Source organism: Schistocerca serialis, chromosome 5 (genome assembly GCF_023864345.2).
Source record: "Schistocerca serialis cubense isolate TAMUIC-IGC-003099 chromosome 5, iqSchSeri2.2, whole genome shotgun sequence".
Classification (NCBI taxonomy): domain Eukaryota; kingdom Metazoa; phylum Arthropoda; class Insecta; order Orthoptera; family Acrididae; genus Schistocerca; species Schistocerca serialis.
The window spans coordinates 508,320,138-508,342,622 of record NC_064642.1 but is presented as its reverse complement, the minus strand read 5'-3'; the positions used below and the strand labels follow the sequence as shown (position 1 = coordinate 508,342,622).

Sequence of the window (22,485 nt, the reverse complement as noted above, 5' to 3'; positions counted from 1 at the left end):
TGCTGCCTGGTTGTGTATCCATGACTACTCTGATGAACAATGAATATTACTTCCTTACTTCCACGACAATGCTACACACTATTCACTGTTTATTTTGAGCAGTAATTATGAAACCATTGTAATGTGTTCACATCAATTTCACTTGCTAAATCTAGCACCAAGAACATTTTAGTTTTTTATGAAAGTCAAAATGACTAAATGACAGATGTTTATGATTGGTTCCAGACAGCTGTCAGCCCCCCAGCAAGATTCTTTAAGTTTGGAAACTAGGGGAGAAATAATGACAGAACTGATGCTATGAGCACACACAGTGTCTGGTGTAAATAGCTCAGTCGGTAGAGCACTGGCTGCACAAGGCAAGGTTCCAGATTGACTATTTGTAAATGGCATTTTTGGACTGTCTTACTAGTTAATTTTTTATGATGAAAAAGAAATATGACTAGAAAATATAACAGGCAATACACATATATTTCAGATTTTCAGAATGTTTTCAGTGTGTGTTGTCTGTTATACTTTCTAGTCCTATTTCTTTTTCATCATAAAAAAAGAAACTAAAGACAGTCCAAAAATGCCACTTACAAACAGAGATAATGTGCAGATTCAAGTCATTCCGGATAAAATTGAAATTCCAGCACATGGAAACAGTGTTTTGGGCTGGGTCTGGAAAAAATGCTCTACCAACTGAGCTATTTACACCAGACAGCGTCAGCGTCAGTTACGTCATTATTTCTCCCCTCGTTTCTAAACTTAAGAATCTTGCTGTGGTTGTGGGGGTGGGCGGCTGACAGCTATCTGGGTCAAAAACAGATTTTTTTTTAAGTAATAATTTTGAGAAATGTTCTTACTAACTTATCAATGTACCATACTTTGGTTATCACTTTTAAAAATAATAAATGCAGTATCAGGCAATATTACTGTGTGTGTCCTTTACAACATCACTTTAGTTTTCCTGTGTCACAAAACTAATGACTAATTCTGTTTGCTCTAAACAAATGTGTAATAATGCAACAAAATTAATTTACAATTTACACTTTGACAATCAGCAAATGCAGACAAACTGTAGTTTATTGTATCTTTATGTTGAAATGAAAAAGAGTACATCTAATTTAATCAGAGATACTAATAAAAATGTTACCTCTCTATATTTCTGCAGATACAGTTTCAGAGGTTCAACATAATTATCAAATCCTAAAGTGGTCATTGCAAATAGTATATCTTCACCATTAATAGTCTTTCTTTTCTCCATGTGACAACGATCACTTGCTTCACTTGTAATAAAACTTATAAATTCTGAAACACACTCCTGCACACATTCTCTTGCATCTTTAGCAATCTTTCCTGGTTCTGGTATTCCTCTTTTCATAATTTTTGCAATGTTTGCAATTGGTAAGAAACGATCCTGCTCTCTCAATGGGTATCCTGGTTTATCTCCACCTCCTTGATTTGAATCATCAGTATTTTCAGCTGTAAGAATTGCATCACCATCATCTGAAAATGTAATCAAATAATTAAAATCATTTACATTTAATCAGCTAATAATAAATTTATAAAAGAAGTACTACAACACAATGGATTAACATATGATCTTACAGGTGTACTTATATAAAGATAATTTATCAGTAATTATGCTTTCAATTACTTTAAAATAGGACTTGATACAATTCAATTGTGTGTTTCATGAGGCAAGGCTCTCATCATCATTCTGACGTCACTCAGTTTGTGGCATTCATTAAATGAAATAAACACATTGTAGTAAGGGTCCTCGTCTTATACAAAATTATCCACTTCGCACACTGCAACTTCACAGTGTGAGTGTGGGTACCAAAAATGTCCACTTGACGCTTGTCGCAGTGTCTGGAGGAAGTAGGAGTTGCTTCATATGAGATATCCCTGTGTAAGAGCAGCTTGTGTTCACACTTCTAGCTATTACCTCCTACAATAAAATAAATCCAAAAAGCTGTTAAAAATCTCTATCTGCTATCACGCATTTATTTTATTTAATGAATGCTACATACTGAGTGGCCTGCTGATAAGAGTACTACATGGCCCAAAGGCAGGTTTGAATACCCGAGTGCTTTACTAGGCATATCTCCATTGAAGTTTTTCCAGCCAATGAAATGATTACCCAGATGTTTATATGGGATCTACAATTTAATATTGACTCCAAAGCAAGATGGAACTCTGCATTCATCACATTAACAAACATTGTCAGGGGTGAAAGAAGTTGTTCCAGCATAAAAGTCAAGTGCTGGCATGACGGTCAGGAAGGGTAGAGCAGAGAGGGCTGTGAAGAAGACATCAGCCAATAGTACGCTGACCAGCCCTCTCTAGGATGACACCAAGACAGCAGTGGCCTCTAGATGAAGAGAACACGTGCGCCATGCCGCCTGGCCACGGCTCAGTTGAAGACTGACCATACTACAAGCTCTACAGCAGCGACTTAGAAACTGTATTGTTTCACTTGTATTAGGAGTTTTGTATACTGAAGAGATTTTCTTATTTTGTCTGTCACCCATTGCTTGCGACACACCAACGTAAATTCTCAAAGTTAAGTTCTTGTTATTTATTTTACTGTAATAAAAATTCATTGATACAATTTGCCTGAATAGTCTTCTAGTGATCTAAGAAAGCAGGAAAGCAGGTTTCTTAGACACCCCATAGGATGAATAGGCAGGACACAACAGAAGTTGCAAGTAGCAGGCAAAAAAACTCTCTCCAAAGATCACATTGATACAAAAAATTCTTAGGTCACTTTCCTAAACCACTGAACTTTACCAGATGTACGCACTGAATATTTTGTTAAGTTTACCTGTGTGACCTGATCTTTTGAATGTTCCATTGTAATTATTTTGCAGTAAAATATTAGAAATGCAAGCAATAAATTGAAAATTGATGAAATCATTCTAAACTAGCACCACTAAGAATTATAAGCAACAGTGACAGCAACTAAATAAATAATGAACACTTAAATGTTTCAAAAGCTGGTAATTTAAAATGGTTATATAAAGCAAAATATGAGCATTATTGTATACATACATCACGATGATTAGCTATTTGCCATCGACTACTTGATTAAGGGCATCACTAGAGTTTTCACTGGATTATGGTCTTTAGGTTATATTCAAGCATATATTGCGCACTATGTTCAGTAAGTGACTCACTTTAGATTTTTCCATTTATTTTATTTTCTTATTTTGCACACAATGAAACTTTGATTGAAATAACCATGGAGAAACAACCTTCTTTTTTGTTAAAGTCCAAAGAATAATAACGCTACTATGTCAACATTATTAAGGCACACACTTCACAAACACATACAAATGAAAACAAAGTACTTTGTCATGTTTGCATATCACCTCCTTCTCAGTAGTGAAGTCAGTTTATGATTTCAACTAATCTCGTTGGAAATTGAATTTAATGACCACACCTTTTTTTTTTTACCTCTCTCTAGAGTCTTCTTGTTGGACCTGGGTTGACAATTCCACTCAAATGTCTTCGTGGTGCTTATTATTTTTGTTCATCAGGTATAAAGATACTTTTTATCTGGTCTTTCACTTTAAGTAAAAAAAACTTTGGGGTCCTTTCAATCACTTCATATGGAGGCTCTAGTGCCTTTTCACTTGATCAGTCCTTACAAAAACGTACGCTGAGTTGCTAAAGCCCATATGTATGAATGCTGTCTCTTTTGCTCTGTGGGGATATTGTACAGGTTTTAGATGATTCATATACTGTTTCAGTTGTGACACAATTTGAGTAAGTCTGCATCCCTTACTGTGCCATACTCTTGGGGGGGGGGGGGGGGGGGGGGGGGGGGGGAGGGGGGGGGGGGGGGGGGGGAGGAGAAGAGAAAATCATCACCTGGTATCCTGGGGTGGGCTGTAAACTATTTCTGCAGCTGTAGCATTAGTGTTCTGTCTAATGGAGCACTGAAGACTGAAAAGGATTAAAAGTATTATTTGAGTCCATTTAGCAGTTGCAATAGCACGGATCACTGCTTTAAGTGTTTGATAAAATCTTTCAATTTTTCCATTTGATTGAGGGTGATATGCTGTAGTTTGGTTTGATTGCAACCACATATTTTTGATAGTGCTTAGAATAGCTCAAAGTTAACTGTTTTCCATCGTCAGTCAATACTTGGTATGGCATTCCCAATCCAGTTATTCAATAATTTAAAAATGCCCTCACCACTGCTTCGACTTTTATGTCCATAACAAATACTACATCTAGCCAATATGTAACTATATTGATGCTTGTTACACCATCAGAAGGAGGCACTGCTCATATGAAGTCAAGGTAATTTATTTTGAAGCGTTCATCACTACTGGGAAAGTTTCCTAATAGCACTTTTAACAGGTTGTGATACTTTGTTTTTCTGACAATCAGTACATGTTTTCATCTAATTTTGGACATCCTTTTCTGTACTGATACACATAAAGTGCGATAGTGTTGGTAAACAGTATACCTACAGGCTTCAGGAATATAAGGGCGAGTAATTTGTATCTCCATTTGTCGATGGTATTTTAATTCAAGTGATGTATGATGACTGGACTGTAGTTTATGAAGATCATCATCATCATCATCATCATCTGACATATTCGACAGCAATGTATATACTAAGCAGCTCTCTGTCATATGTGGAATACTACTTAGTGTCATTGTGAACTTTTTTGGGGAAAAATTCACATTGTCCTCCACTGTATCTCGCCAATGTTGCTGTGCCGTACCTAATGCAAAATCTGATGCATCCACAAATAACGTGGGTTGATTACATGAACCGGGGAATGTCAAAAGTGTTGTATTTGCAAAATATTTGCATTTGTGGCAAAAAATGCCTTTGGCGATTTTTAATTGTACCTTTTAAGTAAATAATTCAGCAAAGCTTGGTTTTCAGCAGCGTGTTTCGAACATCGACAGCAGAAATTGATGATCCGTAATAATGCTCTAAGTTCAAAATAAATCACCTTGACTTCATATGAGCAGTGCCTCCTTCTGATCATTTGTAGTTCGTTACTGTTGCTACCCTTTCTGGATCTGGCTTCATTCCTGCAGGTGTAGCTAAATATCCCGAGAATGTTAGACCTTTTACACCAAATACTGAGTTTCCAATATCTATTACAAAACCATGCTAATTCATCTGTTTAATGGGTGAATTTAGTTGCTCAACATGTTGCTCTGGACATTCTGATGCTATCAAAATATCATCCAAATACGGGAAGCAGAAATCTAATTCTGTTAAAACTTCACGTATAAACCTCTGAAATGTGCTAGGTACATTATGAAGTCCGAAGGGCATATAATTCAATGCATAAAGACAAAAGGTACAATAATAGCCAATTTTTGTTTATTAATCATTGGCTAATGGAATTTGGTAAAACTCTTTCAGTAGGTTAATCTTTGAGGATATCTTTTTTTCCTTTTGAAGCATGAAATTTACATCAACAACTCGTGGAACTGGATAGCAATCTGACAGTGTCCAGTCATTCAGATGGTGACGATCTCCCCAAACTTGCCACTGACCATTTGGTTTCTTAACAAGGTTTAGTGGACTAGCCCATAGCATTTGTGATGGATGTATAATAGCATTATTTAACAGAAACTGAAATACTTTTTTAGCAATATGCAATTTATGTAGGTCCAATCTATGAGCCTTACTGTACACTGGTGGACCACTAGACGTAGTGATGTAATGCTGCACTATGTGCTTCAACACCTTTGGTATGTATAGCTTTGTTAGTTCAGGAAATTTCTCCTAAAGGGCCCTATCGCACTGGGATGCCACAGCAGCTCTGCTGGCAGATGCCAGACAGAAGCTTGGGACACAATGGAGCCTCCCACACCTGGCACCTACCTGAGTGTGGCAGCTCTGTAGGCAGAGTGGCTATCATGCCGTTCTGCTGGCAGGCCTGGCAGCACTGCCAGTTAAACACACACCTGCTTATGGCCACTCCTGCACCAGGACGCCAGCAGACCTGCCTAGTGCTACCTGCCGTACATCCGTACCTGGTTATTTGCCCATGTGAGTGCTATGGACAGTTTTTACACCAAATCTTTTATCTGCGAGATTCGGATAAGATCAGCTACTTTGGACACTATCTCAGGACTACTCAAAATGCGAACTGGGAAAAAATGTTTTTGGAATTATGAGCATCACAAATGAAGCCATGTTCAAAGGCCAAGCCCCTCCACGTTACAATCATGTTTACACTACTTATAATAATGCACCTTCAGGATTCCAAGTGGCTGGAGCTTTTGGAAATTATTGATCCTCAATTTCCTCATAGGCTGGTCCTGATGCTCCACTTCAATCACAAGAAGTTCCTACCAGACAAAGCACATTTTACTATGGGGCTATGGAAGAACCTAATTTCAGATCGAAATAGCACAGATACATCTCCTGCCGCAGAAAGTGATGCTAAAGGGTCCAAAACATCAGACACACTAGAAGTATTTTGAGAGATAAGATATGTAAACAAATGAGACAAGTTTCCTACATTTTGTCTAAAATATTTGTAAAGTGAATTTCGGTTTATAATAACAGACTTTACAAACAAAAATGAAAAAAAATTCTATATATATTTTACAGTTAAAACTAAAATGGTAAATATCACTGCAGACAACAAATAATTACCTACCGATTAGACAGGTCACAAAAATCTATTTTCTCTGGCGAGATTACGTTCATTAAAACAGTGCCCTTTTTCGTCAGTTAAACTCGGGAGATCTCCACTAACTTGTCAAAAGAACGTACCGACACACTCAAGAAATTGGAAAATGTAGCACTGTAATTTGTTAAATCATTATACAGCATGTAAAACAACTCGTTTATGTCACAACCACCAATGAAGGGATGTACTCAGAATGTGTTTTTCTACATTCCCTTTTTACTTTGAACTTTCACACAAGGCTACCAGCTCTTCTACTCAGTGGATACTGAAGGTACTTTTCTGGCATCTCTGCAAGGCATCTCATACAGCCAGACCTGAGCGCTGCCAGCAGAGCGGAAGCAGACCTGCCATGGTGTCCCCATGTGATAGAGCCCTAAGTTTTGAAAAGAGGCATCTTGCACAGAGTGAGCTTACCGACTTTTTACCGTCGACAGTAGAAGTAGAAGCAGAGCAAAATTTGACAAGAACAGTAAATATTGCTGTTGCCATTTTTTAAATTTGGCACATGGATGTAAGCCTGAAAAATATGTTCAGCCTTGTCAGTGGCCAAATAAGCAAAACTAGAAAGGGTAGATACACCACCAGCTGAGTGTTCTACCCCAGTACTCGCACTAAGTTGCCAATATTGCCCATTTGTTAAAGATCAAAATGGTGGAAGATATTTTCTGCTGAAGTGTTTAATAAGGTGATGTTATCTATAAACTTTTTATTTTTGAGACCATCAAGTAATAATGAAGGAAATCAACCTCCAACACATCTTTTGATACATCTGTTACAACAAAGAGCCATTTAACATTGTGTTTGAGTGCTGAATCAATGGCTAACAGCTTTGTACCACAAGTTTTTATCTCTGACCTATTTGCAGATTCAAGTCTGAGGATTTAACTTTCTAGTCTTTTGAAGCTGGTGTAACACACACATCTGCTTCACTACCTACCAGAAAGTATCTTCCACCATTTCAATCTTTAACAAGTAAGCAATATCGGCAGCTCACTGCAGGTACTGGGGTAGAACACTCAGCCGCTGTTGTGTCTAAACCTTCTAGTTTTGCTTATTTGGCCGCTGACAAGCCCGACTACATTTTTTCAGGCTTATAGACATGTGCCAAACTTAAAATGATAATAGCAATATTTACCATTTTTATTGAATTTTGTTCTGCTTTTACTTCTACTGTGCAATCATTGCTACTTGGCTTTCAGAGCATCTTAATCTCAGTTTCCAATTCTTCAATTCTTAAAAGGAGCTCTTGTAGACTGACATGGATGGGGATGTTGATGAAATGGACTGAACTGATGCAGTTTTAACCTCCCAACAAAGTGCATTTCAACCATATGATCTGCCATTTGAGCAGTCTTATCCACTGTTTTGTCAGATATAACCAAAATATTTTGAATGCTACTAGGAAGTTTGTCAAGCCAAAATGTTTTTAAGATCTTGTCCGACACATCAGTACCGGCACAGCCCCGCATTTGTCTTAATAACAGGCTAAGCTTCGTATCATCCAGTTCTAAACCACTCAAGAGATTTTTAAGTTTTTGGTCTTCACTTTCTTTAAATACAATCAAAATTCATTTTTCACAAGAGAATATTTTTGTTCTCATCACTTGTAACTAGATCCCATATATTTTCAACAGATTTTGTCTCCAGCTGAGTAAGCAAATAGTTAAATTTAGTTGCTCTGTACCTATAACAGCTATCGAAATTGCACTACAGCTTGACAAAAACAGATGTCTGGCTTCTCTATCCAAAGCAGTGGTAGCTTAATGTTCACATTATCAATTTCTAGCTTACATTCAGGATTATTCCCCTCATATCCATTTGCTGTTGACATTTTGCGTATTTTTTTAAACACAGTAAGCGATGAATTCAAGCGTTAAAAAAATAAATCACATTTAAAATCTTGCCACAAATCAATCTGCAAATGTTGTCATCTCAAAAATCACATTTAGTTCGTCATCTCAGACTTTTCTTATCTCTTGGAATCCAGCAAAGAACTCCCTTGGTCCATCTACCATCCATTTGCATAACTACCTGCCCTCTTCCATTTTCGCTGTGATTATAATCACATCGTGCACTCCAGTTTGTTTCTGGATTCATTTTCTTTGTTATCCTATTTATCCTCATAATTCCCAATATGCATCTCATCACAGCTCTGTGCAGCTCTCAGTTTTTGAATGGTTTTTACATAAGAGGCCCATGTTTCAGTGCTATATGTAAAAACTTCTAGTACATGCAATTTGTGTATTTTACATTTTAAAATTTTGGTAGCTTAGTTTTTAAAACTATTTTACCAAAACAACTCCAAGCCATTTGTAGTCTTCTGGTTATTTCTTTTTCTGTCCATCCAGTTACAGTCCTCATCTACCCTAAACACAAAAGCAACACCTGGTTATGTGCCTTTGTTGCTAATTTTGTCCATTTTCAGCACGATAATTACAAATTATTTTATTCTTATGATAATGGATTTTCAAAACTATTTCCAAGTTTCATACAGTAAGTTTCCTCATTCATTATACAAGATACCTGCACAAGAGGCAAATTACACAACTTCATAAGTAAAATGGAGATGGATCAGATGAGTTCCTTCACCATATACTGACTTATTCTGCTCTGAGGTTATAGGTCTGGAGACCACTTCCAGACCTGCTGTGAATAGTTTTGGAAGCATGGAACTGCTTTGCCTCACTCTTGTTTCAATTTCCATAAATTTCAGTTTTGACATAAAAAAAAAAAAAAAAAAAAAAAAAAAAAAAAAAAAAAAAAAAAGAAAACAACATTCTTGCTTCTCAGGCTCTTTAGGTGTGGTGAGTTGTTGCTGGACTACTAAGGATGATCTTACATGAACTGAACATAACTGAGTACTGAACGGAGTGAAAATAAACTATCCCCAGGAATATTTCTGCAATGCAGACTATAAGATGTATTTCTTTGATTACAGTGCTCATTTAAAAAGTTAACCCATAACAACAATGAGGTAGATGGTGCACAAACTCACTAGTTGTATGTAAAGTACACCAGCGGCAAGAGAATACCTTCACTGCCTGATAGCAATGGTAGTGTTACTGATTACAGTGCCATTAAAGCAGAGTTAAAACACAGTTTTCCAGTAGTATTTTGGAACATATACTGTGTTCGAACATTATGAGTTACACAAAATTTTTAAGGCTTTCATGGCCACTTGTTGACAAACTGCCTATTTGCTTCTGTCTCTGGTTCTTCAGCTGACGTTTGTCTGATGATTTTACTGATGTTTCGCCAGCACAAGTGGCTTGCATTGTCAAAGCTTCACCCTCCATTGCTGGCGGTGAACTGGAGCCAAGCTCGCGGCCGCAGACAGTATGTACCTGGCGCGCTAACATCCAAGGGCTTCTCCGCAGTCATTTCCGGAGTTCAGTGGAGAACTGAGACAAATCTATATTGGAAAATTATAGTGACAGCAAATATTTCAGGTCCCTGGAATACCTCTAACTGGACCTGTGGTATGGGTACACACCAGGGAGTGAACACATACGGTTGTCCAAAGTGTACAATTGAGAGGAGGGAGGTGAAAGTCCCTACAAAGAATTTCTAAACTAATACCAATTTGGAAGCCCACTCTGCGTCAACTGGCATGAATAAGTATCTCATAATTTGGATGATTAGGGAATTGGTGGATGGTAACGGCAACTGGTGACGTCAATATTGTCTATGTCAGGCCCTAGCTTCCACTACAAGACAGCCAAATGCTGAGGTGCTAATGGAAAACCACACAGGGAATTGCTGCAAGTTCCACCAACCGCCGCACAGAAGGAGGAAGCTTGTAACTGTACTAAAATGTAGCAATGTGATTTGCTTGTGAACTTGAGGCTTTCTTCAAGAAACAGCTTGGTTCAGCACTTCACTTCTCCCTACTGGGGAACCTCTCCCAGTAGCTGGGATGGAGGTAATGAGTGCGAGTGTCAGTTCTTTATCGTAGTAGATGATACATCACCAAGGTTCCTACAGTGCCACACACTGCAAGCTGCCAAGAGCTGCTTCATTTGCATTTACAGCCCTCATGAGTCCTTTTGACTGTTGAGATAATGTACCAGAAAAAAGTTCCTCAGTGTGCACGCTAGACCTTCATTAGAGAAAAGAGCTTTCCTTTACCACTAGGTAGGTTTGCATTCCACCCTGGTAACAAACAAGTGGCAGCTCACTAGATTTAGATTGGCCTAGTTCATTTATAAATCTTTAATGTGTAAAATTGTGGCTATTGTTAATTAAATATTATTCTTTTCAAATATTAACTACAGTAGGTGCATCTGAAGTGAAGGCTTATTTAATAATTTTATTTCAATTTAAATAATGTATAACAATGCTTTGTTTAATTAATTATGAGACAATTTCTGGCCACTTCTTACCATCAAGAGGTGAAACGTGTAGCACGGTCAATACACACATGTAAAAGTGATACACATCCTAGCTTTTTAGAACTAATAGTTATTCCATCGGGGAGGGGGGGGGGGGGAGGAAGGTTAAAAAGGAAAAGCAGGTCACTCATACCTCAGGAGCAGATGTTCCCACCAGCAATGAGGTCGAGGGTACACGAAATGGAGGTGCTGGAGAGAGGTGGTCAGAGAGAGCATAGATAAGCTCCGTGCTAGCTTCAGCCCAAAGATTACAAGAATGGAATGGGAAGTAAAGACAGATTAAGGGGAAGAAAAATGCATAAGAGCAGTAATGAAACAGGTTGGTTGGCTTAATGATCAATGGGACCAAACTACAAGCTCATCAGTCCCCTCTCCTTACCTGGAACAGCAAACCAGGGCCTAGTGTATGAAATCCAAGGTTTACCATGGGTCAACAAAGCCTAGAGAAAGGTATAAAGACAAGGAGGGGGGAGGGGCAAGATGTCCCATCCAGAGAGCAGAGAGAGGTCCCTAAAGGCAGAAAATGCAAGGGGGAACATAACCCGCCCACCACTCACCAGAGGCACCCCACCCACCAATACCCAAAACAACATGAACAGGGTGCGAGGAGCACAGGAAAACAGAGGAAGGACACCAAGTCAAATAAAACATGTGAGAAGGGGGAAGAAGAGTAAAAGAACGTGTGGGGTGGGGGCTTGGTCGGACCAGCAAGCCCAGACAGCTGCTGCCATTTGGAGCAGAGGAGGCAACAGGGCATCCTACCAATGTATCATTGGGCTGCCAACACTGAGATGCCTCCCTTATAGAGAGTGGTAAAAAACTTTCTTCATGAATAAAACATAAAATCAGGTGTCAGCCACTGAGGCATCATCTGCTAACACCAAGGGTAGCAAGTCAGGAAGATTAAATGTAAGTCCAACACAGGGCGGCTAGGTGAGGACAGTCCAGCAAGATGTGGACCACCATCAAATGGGCGCTAAAACAACAGTGGGGTGGCTCCTTGCTATGGAGGAGATGACTGAGTCAGCCAAGTAAGACAATGCAGAGCTGGCGAAGGACAATGTACTCCTTGCGAGAGGCTTGCACGGAGGATCTCCACAAATTTGTGCTTTCGTTTGTTACCTGTAGTTTGTTCAGCAAAATCAGAGTATGCCATTCTGTATTCCAAATCCTTAGAACTTGCCAGTGTAATACTGTTCAAAAGTCTGATTCCAGAATACTGATCTCAATAGGTGGCTTGGCAATAGTCAATTTGGCCAGCCTGTCAGCAAGTTAATTCCCCAGGAACCAAATGTGACCTGGGGTCCACAGAAAGACCACTGAGCTTCCACATTGAGGACGACGAACCATGGACAGTCAGGACCAAGGGATGGTGGGGTAAAACTGGCTGATATCTTGTAAACTGCTCAAAGAGTCACTACACAAGAGGAAGGACTCATGGTGCAGAAACAGATGGGGTAAAGAGCACCAGAGATGCCAGCAACATCAGCAACCATAAAGCCATGAGTATAAGCTACTTCTGAACCCCAAAATGTGTCAAGAATAGAGAAGAAATGATGGTGGAGAGCTTCAGGCTTCAGGATAAGCCGAGTCTTTCGGAACCTGTGACAAGTCGAGACAGTGCTGTGGACGGGGGTGCACCACCCAGAGGTGTACGCGAGTGGGCCCAAAGAAAATTAGTAGAGGGGAGAGCTGGGGGTCAGGAGAGAGAGAGAGAGAGAGAGAGAGAGAGAGAGAGAGAGAGAGAGAGAGAGAGAGAGAGAGAGACGGACCAGATGCAGATGGTGATAACTAGACCTGGGCTGCCACTGCAGGAGGTGGATCTCCATATATGGAAAGAGGAAACTGTAGTTCAGATGCTCCAGGGACAGCAGATGTGTAACACAAAAGTGATCAACTGTTGTTGATGCAGAGCCCATAATCGTTGAACATAACCCTCTGCTAGGAAGGTGATCATGAGGCTAGTCCAGAAGAACCAGTTGCCAGTTTTACACCACAATGGTGTATCAGGTAGAGCATCTGTAATGTCAACAATGATACCAATAATCTAGACAGGACTAAACCAACGCTGTGTCGAGCTGTATCAGTAGAGCAGACCAGATCCCAGTTGCTGTTGCTGAGGCATCGAAGAGCACTGAGGTATGACCAGCGCACCAACTTTAGTTGCCATAGAAGGGGAGAAGCCATGTCAACCAGGCATCAGAGACCACTCGCCAAAAACGATGCGAGTCCACCGCATTGAGGGACTGGCCATAAAGCTACAGATTTGGATGGGGATGTACTGTATAGTGACAACAAAAACAGCAAAACGTAGGTCTTGGCAGCCGAAAAATGGAACCCACGAGTGAGAGCTAAAGACTGCACATGGTGTATTGATCCCTGCAGACTGCATTCAGCAAAGTTGATTGTGGACACACAAAATAAGTGCAAAAATCATCAACATACAAAGATGGGGTCACCATAGGTCCTGCAGCCACCATAAGACTACTGATAGAAAGTTTTGATTGTCGTACAATCAAAACAGAAGTGAGCGGAACCCCATTCTCTTCCAGATAAAAACTGGGAGCAGACCACGGAGGCCTCACTCGTTAAGGTGACAAGGATATGATGGTGCCATGTGATATCATGAGTTTTATGCAGATTTGGGGGGTGGGGGGGGGGGGGGGGGGCTGCAATAAGGTGCTACAAGCAGCGTGTGGGTGGTGATATAAGGGCTTCATGTCACAGCAGTAAACCATAACTTTCACTTTTTCAAGAAGGGTATTCTCACTCCAGAGTCAGGATGCAAGTGCCGGTATCAACGCGATTATCCTTAGGACCTCTCTGGACGAAATGAACACTCTCACGCCATCATATTAAATGACTGGTGAGGACTTATGCCCTCTGGGGTGTCTCCTAAGTGCTCTCAAATACAAAGACAAGTCAAATGTCTGGTAGAACAGGTTTTAATCAGTAAGGAACCATATGGTATCTTACTGAGCGAGTTAATTTCACCAAAATTATATTTGATATGTTAAGAAAAAAAAGTAGTTTGGTAAATTGCAAAAGACTTATCGCCTGTCCTGGAACAAACCAAGTAACGAGGAAATGGTTTCGCCCCAAGCCAACAGGCCTGGCTGTTATCCCAGGGGGGTGGTCAGGGCCAAGGATGCAGAAGTAGAAGCAGAGAGATAACTGTTCCTTTTTGAAGAAACAGCCGAGGAAGAGTATCCAAAAGTATCGACCATAGTATGCTTCACGTGCAGACTGTACAACCTGGTACCACACAATCCAATCAGGGACTCACCCTGTGACAGCCACCTAGCCATGGCAAGAGCCACCTGGCACAGCAGTCGTCGCTGGGATTCCCAATGCCACAAAACAACGTAGCTCACACTTGGGAAACAAAATTTAGAAATGGAGATCAAACCCCAGGGAGACCACAACAAGCTGAAAAAACTGAGAGTGGAAAAATAGAACACAAGATCAAGAAGGTATAGCAGAAATGAGGGAATAATCAGATCGTCATAAAGGGGAACACTGAGCGAGGAGGAGGGTGGTGGACGAGGAGGAGGAGGAGGAGGAGGAGGAGGAGGAGGAGGAGGAGGAGGAGGAGGAGGAGGAGGGGGGGAGGGGGTGGGGGGGGGGGAGCAGGAGCTAGGATGGGAAGGAGTGGATATGGGGAAGGGATGCAGCCCAGGAGAGCGGAAAGACAGCAATAGCCTGGGGTCCCCTGTGCGCCACGTTTGTACCCACAAAAAGAACTGTGGGGCCCCTAGGTGGATGATGGAACACAGGGTGATAAAGTCCAGAAGGGTGTCGGGATGGAAGGATGTGCTGGAGGACAAGTTCTCATCTCTGAAGTTCAAGGAAACTAGTATCATCATAGAGGATCTCAAAAACCAGTGTGTTATAGCAAGCGCTCAGGTCACCTGCGTCATCCTCAAGAGCATGTTTAGCAACGGCGAACTGGGTATTCCCCAAGGTGTAGAGTTACTAGCCTACTTGTGTACTCATTCAATTTAGTGATGGTACATCTACATGAAATGCTGTTCAACTGGCACTAGTTAGCTGATAAACAACACAAGTGGTTCCATTGGTTGCTCTTGGTTTGATATTTTAGTATCTTCCACAGGTATGGCTGGAGTAGGTGATAGGGGGCACAGAACTGTAATGTCTCAGCAAAGGATTGGAGGGTAATCAATCTGAAGGTTGTACCAGATTGCCAAGCCCTGAAATTGTACCTTGGGTTCTTATAGGCAGGTTGGTTTAAAGGCAGGAGAAGGGACCAAACTACGAGGTCATCATTCCCTTGTTCCTAATAAAACAATGCCACAAGGGTGAGAATACAACGGACGAAATTTATAACACAAAACGGAAAGAAAGGAAAATCCACAAGAACGAATGGAAGGCAAAAAACACTAAAAGGAACAAAAGATGACAAGAAAACAACAGAGAGATGCTAGAAACAGAAGGGAGTAAAACATAAAACCAGATTACAGTGGCTGGTCAACCACGAGAATAAAAAGGGAAAGCCAGCCACTCTGCAACACATTAAAACCTTCACCCTAAAAGCACTATGGTGGAGGACATGGAGGGACAAAGGACATGCGCTAAAACTTAGACGTATAAAACCCACTCTCACAGTTAAAACGCAAAACTAAAGCTGCTGTGGAGGCATTGTCGCCCAACACCGAAGGCAGGGTGCTGGGAAAGTTAAAAGTCTACCACAGAGCGGCAAAAAGTGGGCAGTCCAGCAAGAGGTGGATGACTGTCATTTGGGAGCCACAGCGACACTGAGGTGGGTCCTCACGACGGAGTCGGTAACCATGCGATAGCCATGTATGGCCAATGCAGAGTCGGCAGAAGACAACTGGTTCCATGCGAGAGGCCTGCATGGAAGACTTCCACACATTCACAGTCTCCTTAATGACACACAGTTTGCTGTGCGTGCTGTTATGCCATTCCGTCTCCCAAAGCTGGAAAACCCTGCGGTGTAAGACAGAATGCAGGTCAGCTTCAGAGATGCCTACCTCCAGAAGCGGTTTTGGCGTCTCCTGTTTGGCCAGCCTGTCGGTTGCCGGGGGATTCTGATGTGTCCTGGGATCCACACAAACACCACGGAATGGCGGGACTGTTCCAAGGCATAGATGGACTCCTGAATGGACGCTACCAGAGGGTGGTGAGGGGAGCACTGGTTGATAGCTTGTAGGCTGTTCACTGAGTCAGTACACACGAGAAATGACTCGCCAGGTCATGAGTGGATGCACTCAAGTGCACGAGATATGACCACAACCTCTGCAGTGAAAACACTGCAGCCAACTGGCAAGGACTGCTGCTCAACATATCCTCCATGAACATATGCAAAAGCCTACATGACCATCAGCCATTGAGCCGTCGGTGTACACTACTTCAGAGCCCCGGAACACGTCAACATTGAAGAGGAAGTGATAGCGGAGAGAGGTGGGGTTAATGGAGTCCTTAGGGCCATGAAAAAGATCCATACGAAGGCACGATGGAGGCATACGTGAACGGACCCCAAGTACAGGTGGTAAAGGGAAGGACTCCAGTTCGGAGAGAAGGGACTGCATGCAAACCACAATCGTTAACCCCGATCTGGACCGCCGATGCGGGAGATGAACTGCCACAGGCGGGAAAAGGAGACGGTAATTTGGATGCTCAGGGGATCTATGAATGTGTGTGGTGTAATTGTTGAGCAGCTGCGCACGTCTGATCTGCAGTGGAGGGACACCAGCCTCCACCAGTACGCTGGTCACTGGACTCATTCTGAAAGCTCCTGTCGCTAATCAAACCCCACAGTGGTGCACAGGGTCGAGTAACGAAATGCTGAAGGCGCTGCCAAACCATAAACCACACTCCCATAGTCAATTCGGGATTGGACAAGGGCTCTGTAGAGCTGCAGCAGCGTACAGTGATCTGCACCCCAATTGGTGTTGCTCAGGCAACGGAGGGCATTGAGGTGCTGCCAGCACTTCTGCTTAAGCTGACGAAGATGAGGGAGCCAAGTCAATCGAGCGTCGAAAACCAGTCCTAGGAATTGGTATGTCTCAAATGGTACGACACCGACAGAAGTGCATGACACACGACTTTGCGGCTGAAAACTGGAAGCCGTGGGCTAGAGCCCATGACTGAGCCTTGTGGATGGCTCCCTGGAGGTGCCGCTCAGCAACAGCAGTACTGGAGCAGCAGTTAGAAATGCAGAAGCCATCTGCATACAGAGAAGGTGAGACGGAGGGCCCAACAGCTGCTGCTAGACCGTTAATGACCACTAAAAATAGAGGTACACTCAATACAGAGCCCTGCGGGACTCCATTCTCCTGGATATGGATGGAACTATGGGAGTTACCAACTTGGACATGGAAAGTATGGAGTGACAGAAAGTTTTGGATAAAAATTGGGAGTGGTCCCCGGAGACCCCACTCATATAATGTGGCAAGGCTATGATGTCGCCAAGTTGTGTCGTATGCTTTACGCAAGTCAAGAAAGACAGCAATCAGGTGTTGCCGTCTGGAAAAGGCTGTTCGGATGGCAGACTCAATGGACACAAGAGTATCAGTGGTAGAGCGACCCTGGCAGAAGCTGCCCTCACATGGAGCCAGCGAGCCACGTGGCACGAGGACCCAACCCAACCGCCGACATACCATACGTTCCAGCAGCTTACAAAGAACGTCGGTGAGGCTGATGGGCCGATAGCTATCCACATGAAGCGGGTTTTTACCGGGTTTGACCATCGGAATGATTGTGCTCTCCCACCATTGCGATGGAAAGACGCCATCGCACCAGATTCGGATGAAGATGACGAGAAGATGTCGCTTGTAGTCAGATTAGAGATGTTTAATCATCTGGCTGTGGATGCGATCAGGCCCAGGAGCTATGTCGGGGCAATGAGCAAGGGCTATGAGGAGCTCCCACTCTGTAAATGGGGTATTACAGGATTCACTGCAGCGTGTAGTGAATGAGAGAACTTTCCCTTCCAGACACCAATTGAGTGTGCAAAAGGCTGCGGGGTACTTCTCTGATGCAGAGGCTCGAGCAAAGTGCTCAGCAATCGTGTTTGCAGTGGTACATAACTCGCCATTTATGGTAACACCGGGGACAGCTGTTGGCACCTGGTACACGAAAAGATGTTTCATCTTTACCCCAACTTGGGAAGGTCACGTGTGGCACCCAATGGTGGAGACAAACCTCTCCCAACACTCCTCCTCCTGTTGTTTGATAAGGTAGCGAACACGGGCACGGAGCCATTTAAAGGCTATGAGGTGCTCCAGGGAAGGGTGCCACTTATGCCACTGTAGAGCTCGCCAACTCTGCTTAATTGCTTCCGCAACTTCCAGCGACCACCAAGGGACTGCCTTATGCCTCGGGCACCCTAAAGAGCGAGGGATCACGTTTTATGCTGTGGAAACAATTGTGCTAGTCACCTGCTCAACCATCACATCGATGTTACCATGTGGGGGAGATTCAGCAGTGACAGCAGAGGTGAAAGTTCCCCAGTCCACTGTGTTCAAAGCCCATCTGGGCAGGCGTTTGTGTGCCTGACGCTGGGGCAGTGACAGGAAGACGGGGAAGTGGTCACTACCACACAGGTCGTCATGTGCTCTCCAGTGGATAGATGGGGGAAGTCCTGGGCTGCAAATTGATAAATCGATGGCCGAGTAACTACCATGAGCCACAATGAAACGTGTGGCGTCCCCAGCATTTAAGAGGCAGAGGTCGAATTGCAACAGTAAAGTTTCGACATCTCTGCCTCGGCCAGTAAGCATGGTACAACCCCACAAGGGGTTATGGGCATTAAAATCTCCCAGAAGTGGGAAAGGTTTAGGGAGTTGATCAATCAGTGCAGCTAATACTTTCACAGGTCCTGAACCATCTGGAGGAAGATATACATAGCAGTCAGTTATTTCCTGCATTGTCCTCATTCTGACAGCCACTGCTTCAATAAGGGTTTGAAGGGGCACATGTTCACTACAGACCGAGTTTAGGACATAAACGCAAACTCCACCTGACATTTGATTACAGTCTCTACAGTTCCTGTAATATCCGTTATAGCTGCGGAGGGCAGCGGCGGGCCTGCATTGCTGGGAACCAGGTTCAATGTGTTTTGGGAGGGGGGGGGAGGGGGGGGACCACTAAACTTTCAGAAAGTTGCTTTCTGTATCTTTCCGAATATCTAGGAATATGATCTTCAAATCCATAGTTAGAGCTGAAGAAGAGCATGGCACTGAGACCACCATATGTAAGCAGAGTAGGACCATGCTGACCAGAAGGAATGTTGAAACTACCGTAACTAATGAAAAAATGGTGATCAACACTACCAGAGGGTGTCAATGAGGGAGGGTTTTGTCCCCTCGACTATGTAACCTACTGGTGAATGAACTCATTTAAGAGCTGAATGCTAAATGCTGCTTTTGTCAAGGATATGCAGACAACTTAGTCACAGTAATACTTGGCAAATCTGCTAGTACTGTTAGAACTATGGAACAATGTGCATTGAACATTGTGTTAAATTGGTGCATGACACAGCATCTAACGAGCAATCCTAATCTTTGTAATACAATTTACAAGGAAGAACATACAGGACATGCACTGGAATCTTACCTTCTCTATGAAACTCTACCTGTAATGGAGATTGTGAAGCATCTAGGGGTAGCCCTGGATGCGAAACTATTATTGACCCCTCGCATAAAGAATGCATAATGACAGGTAAAAAATTAAAGCACCAAAAAATAATAAACAAAGTAACAAAATTTCAGGAATACATTTGTCTGGGTAACATATTTAAGTGATTTACGCAATTAATAATGCAAGATCAAAGGTTAATGTAAGTGTGAGATAAGCTACTGCACATGTGAAATGCTGATACATTATTAACCAGTGTAACTGCCAAAATGTAGAATGCAATCACGCAAATGTGCATGCACTGTGTTGTGCAGTTGCCAGATGCCAGTTGGTGGGATGGATTTCCACGCCTTTTGAATTTGGTCAGTCAATGCGGGAGTAGTTAATGCCGATGCTGGAGTTGTCGTCCGATGATGTCCCATATGTGCTCGATTTGAGACAGATCTGGGGATTGAGCAGGCCAAGGCAAAATGTTGACACTACGCAGACTATGTCCGATTACAACAGCAGTATGTCGGTGAGTACTGTCCTGTTGGAGAACACCTGCTGCAGTGCTGTTCATGAAAGGCAGAACAGGTTGAATCACCAGATTGATGTAAAATTTTGCAGCCAGGGTGCATGGAATAACCACAAGAGTCCTTATCACATCCCAGGTGTAGGTACAGTGAGTCTAGATCACAGATGGGTTGGTTTCAAGCCCTCTACTGGCCTCCTCCTAACCAAACCATGGCCATCACTGGCAGAACCAGCTTTCAACACAAAACTTAACACTCCAATGAGCTCTCACTTGAGACCATTGAAGTCACAAATGGCAATGGTTTTGGGTCAGCGGAATGTGTGCTACAGGGCAAATGGCTCAGCTGTAATTGAAGTAACTGATATGTAACAGTTCTCTGTCACTGGGGTGCCAACTGCTGCTCAAATTGCTGCTGCAGATGCAGTATCGTGCGCCCGAGCAATACAGCAAACACGATGGTCTTCCCTCTCGGTAGTGCCACGTGGTTGTCTGGTGCCCAGCCTTCTTGAGCATACATTCTTGTGACACCGCTGCCAGCAACCATGTACAGTGGCTACATTCCTGCCAAGTCTTTCTGCAATATCGCAGAAGCTTCTTGTAGCCCTATTACATGACCTCATTCAAATGCATTGAGGTGGTGATTATGGTGTTTTTGTCATCTTACACGTGTTCTCGTCTAAAATCAACTCACCACATCCAATCTCAAACATACTGTCCATCACTCAGGAATCAGTGGCCATGAACAAGCTAACAGGATGGCCAGGACAGGTGCGACAAATCCATTTATTGGAGTGGAATCTCTCCTAACCATCGCTAAAGTGATGGTTAAATCAAAACTACAAAACTGGATCAGAAATACAGCATGTAGGATATTGGCCTATGATCCAAAAACAGAAACATGCAAGTTAATGACGTTCAATGCCATGTTGCATTGGGAGTTTTGTAAGACTGGGCTTGAACAAGAGATAGTGTAAACTCATGGTAGGCCTAATGACTGGCAAGGAACTTTGAGACACCTACACACAATGGGCGTAGAAAAATAAGCCCCTATGTGTAAGGTTGTGTGTAGGCTGTGTGGTGAGGGTGATGAAACATTGGAGATCTGAAGACACAGAATGTTTCGTTCATCATGTCCTGAAGAAATGTTAAAGTACTAGTAAAGGATCTCTTATTACTCTTTAAGGATACTGGTTGGCTTTACTAGAGTCATAAAGAGTGAAACCGCACAATAAACCTCGTTTCAGTGTGGGTAAATAATGAGCTAAGACTGCTGTTAAAAACCAAATTAAAGTATTGAGACATTCAAGGCCTGGCTAGGAGTACATCATAAGTGGAAAGCTACTGAGGTTTTTGGAAGCTGAGCTTACAGGGAGTTGGGAATACTGCATGGAAGATCTGCTTGTGAATAAAATCTATGGGGCAGTTGCAGAAAGGCAAAGACTGTGAGAGGAAGTTGGTGAAGGTGTCGAGGGATTCAGTGGTGGGTCAGATTTGTTTCCTGCAGATGCCCATGCTTTAGTGAAGAGAGCATTTGGTATGGAAGAGGTGACAGCTGTCCAAGTGTAGGTACTGCTAAACTGGTTGGTATTATATGGAACGTGGTTTGGATTTGGGCTTCTGTGAAATAAAGATCAATGTTAATGAAGAGGCTTTGGACCTGGAAAGGAGTTAAGTCATTGCAGGAGCGGAGGAGTTCTGCTTCACTGTGATCACAGATCTAAGAAATACATTTGTACAGAACCAGGGGGACCAACTTCCAAAAACCTCAGTAGCTTTCCACTTATGATGTACTCCCAGCCAGGCCTTGAATGTCTCAATACTTTAATTTGGTTTTTAACAGCAGTCTTAGCTCATTAATTGCCCACACTGAAACGAGGTTTATTGTGCGGTTGAGAAATGGCCACGCAGTCCATGGAACGATTAGCGTAGGGCAGAGCCATCCTGGTTTCTGTAGCTGATACCACGATTTGTCTGTACGTCTGTCATTCGAAAGTGAAATAGTTAAGGGCAAGGATGAAGTTGGCTAGGGTGACAAATTTTAGAAAGATTTTCAGGTGGCTGTACGTACTGAACATAGAAGCAGACTACCTGGTTATTAAAATATTCATTGAAAACAGTTCCATGAATGATGCAAATAATCTAATGATAGCATCGAATTCACAGTAGAGAGACAAGCTCACTAAAATTTTTACTATATTTTTAAAATTTTTACTAACATTTATACTAAAAATTTTTATGTGAAGTTCTTAACAAGTGATACATATGCGCAGTAAGTGCGTGTGGCACATAGTAA

General features: G+C 42.4%; 1 protein-coding gene across 2 annotated transcripts in view; it reads right to left on the bottom strand.

Annotated features, from left to right (window-relative positions):
• Positions 1–22,485, bottom strand: part of LOC126481467 (nuclear transcription factor Y subunit beta) — a 102,800-nt gene that overhangs the window by 24,295 nt on the left and 56,020 nt on the right. For both annotated transcript variants that reach the window (XM_050105243.1, XM_050105244.1), the window contains one exon: positions 1,136–1,488. In XM_050105243.1, the coding sequence (XP_049961200.1) occupies positions 1,136–1,488 (353 nt within the window). The remainder of the gene's footprint in view (positions 1–1,135; positions 1,489–22,485) is intronic.